This window comes from Tachypleus tridentatus, chromosome 7 (genome assembly GCF_004210375.1).
Source record: "Tachypleus tridentatus isolate NWPU-2018 chromosome 7, ASM421037v1, whole genome shotgun sequence".
Taxonomy (NCBI): domain Eukaryota; kingdom Metazoa; phylum Arthropoda; class Merostomata; order Xiphosura; family Limulidae; genus Tachypleus; species Tachypleus tridentatus.
The window spans coordinates 94,642,739-94,649,495 of NC_134831.1; the positions used below are offsets into that span (position 1 = coordinate 94,642,739).

Consider the following 6,757-nt stretch of genomic DNA (forward strand, 5'->3'; position numbering starts at 1 on the left):
TAGTCTAACCTTCCATTACATTCAGAGCGTCACTTCTGTATTTAGCGCCACCTGTCTGTGCCGTTTACGTTCTGGTTTTGTGGACTAGAACAAACGAACGAGTGAGTTCCAAATTAAGACAACACGAATTTAATAAACGTTGACGTTGCTTTTATGAATTCTTATCACATAATCAACGAATGTGAATTCGGTGTACGGCGCGTGTCAAAACACTCCCAAGTGAATTTTTTAAACGAAAATTGTTATTTGTTTCTTATTTATTTCGAATGAAATTTACTTTAACGTGCTGTTCAATTTGTTTTATCATCAGTGAAACCACCCCCTCGTCTGTGTAAAACAAAGTCAGACCCTTTTGTTGACACACCCTACTTAATAAAACAAATGGAATATTGCTGAATAGTAAATGAAAGATTTATTGTGGAAGATAAACTTTTAAATACGAATCATAAAACGAGTTTTTCCTCGTCTGGAGAAAACTTTTCACGAACAACACAACTCCATTATAATGGTCATTTAATCAATTTAATGGTAACACATTTAAACGCCAGGTTTATGGTTTGTTTAGAATTTCGAGCAAAGCTACACAAGGGCTATCTATGCTAGGCGTCCCTAATTTAGCAGTGTAAGGCTAGAGGGAAGGCAGCTAGTCATCACCTCCCACAGCCAACTCTTGGACTACTCTTTTACCAACGAATAGTGGGATTGACCGTCACATTATAACACCCCCACGACTGAAAGGGCGAGCATGTTTGGTGTGACAGGGATTCGAACCCGCAACACTCGAATTACGAGTCGACTGCCTTAACCACCTGGCCATGTAGATAGAAGTATGGTTGTTTGTTTCAGAAGGTAGACGTTTGTTTCGCAGTTGTATTTGGTCATTTCCAATGACTTTAATGACACTAATCAGTATGATTTCTCAGTGACCCCTCTCAATACAGCAGATCCACGAAAGAAAATTATCGATATAAAAAAAAAACTGAAAACAAAAATGAAGAATGAAAATGTTTTGACTAATTAAAACAGACTTGATAAAAGTATTACTGGTACTAGTTTGTACTTAAACAAAATCGTACGTAATGAAAATATAATGTAACATATTATATTTCATTTTATCCTTGTATTCTTACCCATTTGTAGTACTTTTACAATTAATTATGTTCTGTATTTATTGTTTATTGCTATGTAATAATCGTGGATATCCAACTTATACCTGACATTAAGTCGTAAGCTTGTGTTATGATGTGTTAGTGTTTTCTTTAATATAGACTTGTGATGCATCCTCTTTTCCAGGGAGCCTTTTGGGGTCTAATGGTCGGACTCGTTGTTGGCATGACTCGATTTATCTGGGAATTTTCTTACACTGTTCCATCGTGTGCCAGTGGTCAACCAGACCCTCGACCTGACATTCTGTCTAAAGTTCATTATCTACACTTCGGGTGTATCCTCTTCGTTGTCTCGTTTATGGTTACCATAGTAGTAAGCCTTTCCACTGAACCAATAGATACAAAACATGTGAGTAAACTTTGTTTTTCAACATTTGATGACTTGTCTTGAAGGGTGAAGTTCTTTGTTTAAAGTTAAGCACAAGGCTTCAAAGTGGGCTATATGTGCTTTGCCCACCACGGGTATCGAATCCCGATTTGTAGTCCGCAAACGTGACGCTATGCTACTGTTGGTGGTGGAGACAAACTATTCAACCAGTGAGGGACTCAACTGGTATTCGAAAGGTTTGTCGACTCTTCCATGATTGCTTTAAAATGATTAAACTGTCAAGACCAAAAAAAATAACGTTCGCCATGATTGATTTAGAATGACAAATTTGTCAAGTCCAAATCACCGTATCATAAGATTGATTATTGAGTAAATATTAGGTTTCCACATGTCTATGTTTTACATATTGGTATATAGAGATGTGTGTTTTAGGTTTCAACATGTCTAACTGCGTTTTATATATTGGTATATTTAGAAGTGTGTTGTACAATGTAACTAGCTATATAGTTTGTATAATGTAATTAGCTAAATACGTTGTACAATGAACCTAACTATCTAGGTTGTATAATATGCGTGACTGTATAGGCTGTATAATGTACGTAGCTGTATAAGTTGTATAACAAACCTAGCTATATAGCTTATATAATGTACCTAGCTACACAGGTTGTATAATGTATATAGTTGTATAGATTGTATAATGAACCTAGCTATATAGGTTATATAATGTACCTAGCTATAGGCTGTATAATGAACCTAGCTACATAGATTGTATAATGAACCTAGCTATATAGGTTGTATAATGTGTGTAGTTATATAGGTTGTATAATATACTTAGCTATATAGGTTGTATAATGTACCTAGCTGTATAGATTGTATAATGAACACAGCTATATAGGTTGTATAATGAACCTAGTTATATAGGTTGTATAATGAACCAGCTGTATAGGTTGTATAATGCACCTAACCATATAGAATGTATAATGTACCAAGCTGTATAGGTTGTACAATGAACCTAGTTATATAGGTTGTATAATGTACCTAGCTGTACAGTTTGTATAATGAACCTAGTTATATAGGTTGTATAATGTACCTAGCTATATAGGCTGTATAATGAACATAGTTATATAGTTTGTGTAATGAACTTAGCTATATAGGTTGTATAATGTACCTAGCTATATAGCTTTTATAATGAACCTAGCTACATAAGTTGTATAATGAACCTAGCTATATAGGTTGTATAATGTATGTAGTTGTATAGGTTGTATAATGAACTTAGCTATATAGGTTGTATAATGTACTTAGCAATATAAGTTGTATAATGAGCTTTACTATATAGATTGTATAATGTACCTAGCTGTACAGGTTGTATAATGAACCTAGTTATATAGGTTGTATAATGTACCTAGCTGTACAGGTTGTATGATGAACCTAGTTATATAGATTGTATAATGTACCATGCTGTATAGGTTGTATAATGCACCTAGTTATATAGGTTGTATAATGTACCTAGCTGTATAGACTGACTTTCTGGACAATAATGAACACCCAACTCCGTGAAGAACCTAGAAAATCCAGCAACACTAAAGTGTCCAATGTTAATTGGGGGGAAGACAATTGTGCGTTTAACAGGGACGACATTGAAGCTTGTGAAATGAAAACCACTTGGGCTCATTCTAAGGACCAAAACGAAGGTAATTCAAACATATTTATTGTAATACATATTTTCATTACACTTTAAACTTTTAATGATTTTATTATGTTGATTCTTTCAATCAAAATTCAAATATTTTCCACAAATGTCACACCATATACCAGTTTTAAGTAACTGTTAATCAAGAAATCTACTCTTCACCTTAAACACTGATACTACATGTGGTATAATTAATATTCATTTCAATATTTTTGCTTGAAACTCAGATATTTTCCTTACATTTTGAAATTTTACTTATTAAAATAAATGCTGCAGTTAGAACGTATTGATAAATAAATAACCGACGTCTGTTCATTTTTATTACAGAGATTTTTATTAATGGAACGTTTTCTAACATGAAGTTCGGCAATTTTTCAAACACAATAAATTTTTTTTCTGATTATTCCGTATTAGAGATTCCACTGTGGAAGCGAGTGGTTTTCTTTATCTGCGGTATTAAACATAACCCTAACTCTCAAGACCTCCATGGGGTTCCAATCCAACAAGTAGAACAGAGAGTACAGGAAGTTAGTACCTGGAAGAACTGGTGCAATATCAACGCTATCTTGCTAGCAATATTTGGTAGTTTCGTGTGGGGATTTTATGCTTAATTCCCCTGGTGGCCAATATCAACAAAATTATCATATAAATTGACCTTTTTTTAAACAGCAAAACTACCTTATACATTGAAGGTTTATATTGAGCCACTTTGAAAAAACAACTTATATAAACATCAAATCATTATTTTACAGATAAGATATTTACTTTAAACACACTGGTTAATAATAACATATTACTCCTACTTAGTAATATGGTTTTAATCAAATGTTTATTTCTGTCTGTGCCCAGATAACTAAAAAAAAGATATAGAATTGTATTAAAACAAACTGAAAAACTTTAAAACGTATTTATTAAAAATTACTGCCCCTAGTGACAGTAATATTCTGCAGGCTTACAATGCAAGGAACGTGTGATGGGCAAAGCATAAATGGTTCATTGTGTAACTGTGTTCAATTACAAAAAAAACAAACATTAAAATTACTTTGTACAGATATACGTCAGTCAAACTGTCTTTTTAATCACTTTTAAGAATAATAGTTGATAATATCATAATAGTTTTTAATTTCTACATAAAATATAACAGTTTATTTAAAGGATAAGTATGATTCATAAAATTGATAATTTACTTAATAATAAAGGAACAGAATAATTTTCATGTTATATATTTGTTCCTTGGCTGCATGTACGAGAAACAATTGATTTATGTGCTTTTATTCTGAGCAATGTGCAAAATGTAATATGGCAATATAACTCAAAGGTGTCGCCACTAGTCCAAATATGACGTATTGAGGTTTTCGAAACTCTTTTTGGAGAAAAGGTTTATAAACTTCATAACAAATTTGAAAGGTGATTTGTTGTTGTTCTTGTTAAAATAAAGTTAATATTGTCTTTAGTTTCAATACTTATGTTCCAAATAAAATAGTGCATGATGTTTTCAACATAACTATTTGAGAAGAACAAATGTTCAAAATAGATATTTCTGTCACGTATAAATAATTTTAAGACATTTTACGTGTGAATATATTAAATGTGTTGTTTATCTGTTTATACTGTAATTTGGAACAGATCAAATATTTTCCTGTTCTTAACTGGTAGAGTATAAATATATCCCGAAATATACGGGAATTATGTGAAAATATTAAATTAATACAGTTATATTTTTCTGTACAATTGTTGGAAAACTCACTTTCTTAGATGAAAATTAGTTGAAATAATGTAATTTTAATTCACTCCATAAACACATATCTAGCTTTATAAGCTTTAGTTTTGCTCAAGCAATACCGTAAAATAGTTATTGTCAGACATTTTAAAAGTGATTTTAAACGGGTAATTTTTCCTGGCCGCCAGCCCGGCATGGTTAGGCGTTCGACTCGTAATCCGAGGGTCGCGGGTTCGAATCCCGGTCGCACCAAACATACCCGCCTTTTCAGTCGTGGGGACGTTATAATGTTACGGTCAATTCCACTATTCGTTGGTAAAAGAGTGGCCCAATAGTTGTCGGTGGGTGGTGATGACTAGCTGCCTTCCCTCTAGTCTTACACTGCTAAATTAGGGACGGCTAACGCAAATAGCCCTGGTGTAGCTTTGCGTGAAATTCAAAAAACAAACAAACATTCCTGGCCGCCATTTTGTTTCATGACGATTCCTCCAATGAATAACTTTGGTAGTTACTGATATTATTTGACGTATTAATTGCCGGAACTCGCACTATAAGAACTATTATTATTTGGCTGATCTCTTACTAGATGGCGCATTGTTTCAAATGTAATGAGGTAACGGAATTATCGAACATGTCCGTTATGTTTTTCATACAACGGTTCAAACAGTAACACATATTTTATCTAACGTTACAACAATGAATTATAGAGAAATACAGAACAGTTTAACCTCCTTTAATCTCACATTTACGTAACGAAATTGTACACAAAGCACTGACCATGAGTGACAGAAGTATGTACAGAAATATTTGGTGTTAGGGTTAGTTTCTCCAAACCAAACAAAACGTTTTTGCGGTTAAGTGCAAAGCTGCATAAGGAACTGTGTTGTGCCTGTCATGAATATAGAAACAATTTTTAGCATCATGAGCCTTCAGCCTCATCGCTGGGCTACTTAGGGGTATATTTTCTACAGTTTTAATAACAGCTACATTTAAGATTGTAAGTTTTAAAAATCATAAAAGTTTTGTAAGATTATTTTTGACTTGCATCGTAATTATTTTAATATATTTAATTATTAGCAAATTCGATTGGACGTTTCCTCTATCATTATTCACTTTATATTATTTTTAACCACATCTCCCTAAGTTGTACTACATCCCAAACTTCCCCTAATAGCTATATTATTGAATTACCATTTCTAGGTAACTAAACTCATGGTGTTATAGAAGTTTGGATTATAATAAAAACTGCATTAGCAAGAAGTTCGCGGATATAATTCATACACTGACTGATTTGAAATTAGTTTCTCTCACAGAGCTGTTTGTTTCTTTTGAATTTCGCGCAAAGCTACTCGAGGGTTATCTGAGCTAGTCGTCCCTTAATTTGGTAGCGGACAAAAGGGAAGGCAGTCAGTCATCACCACCCACCGCCGACTCTTGGACTACTCTTACCAACGAATAGTGGAATCGATCGTATCATTATAATGCCACCACGACAAAGGGCGAGGATATTTGGTGCTACAGGGATTCGAACCCGCGACCCTCAGATTGCGAGTCGAACGCCTTAACCCACTTGGCCATGGAGCTGAGACAAACCACTTGAACAATAAAATTTACTCAGTGTTCTAGATATATGGCGATATCCTCGTTCATTATGAAATCCACAAAGGAGCCTTACCCAAGTAAAGAATATCTTTGTATTTAATAGGATTCTTAAAAGACCAGGCAAATATTACACGAATGGTGATGACATCTTTCAGAATGTTATAATTTTACCAATATAATAAAACTTTATATTCTACAAGTAATTCCACAAGCTTCAGGTACTTCTGTGATACTAGAAATACAGTTTCGTT

General features: G+C 33.6%; 1 protein-coding gene across 1 annotated transcript; it reads left to right on the forward strand.

Annotated features, from left to right (window-relative positions):
• The first annotated feature begins 80 nt into the window (after positions 1-80).
• On the forward strand, positions 81-4,036 carry LOC143258065 (sodium/glucose cotransporter 4-like). The gene is made up of 4 exons (XM_076517087.1): positions 81-101; positions 1,294-1,515; positions 3,005-3,185; positions 3,599-4,036. The coding sequence occupies exons 2-4, from the start codon at positions 1,312-1,314 to the stop codon at positions 3,793-3,795; spliced, it is 582 nt and encodes a 193-aa protein (XP_076373202.1). The 5' UTR covers positions 81-101; positions 1,294-1,311; the 3' UTR covers positions 3,796-4,036.
• Positions 4,037-6,757: the final 2,721 nt, after the last annotated feature.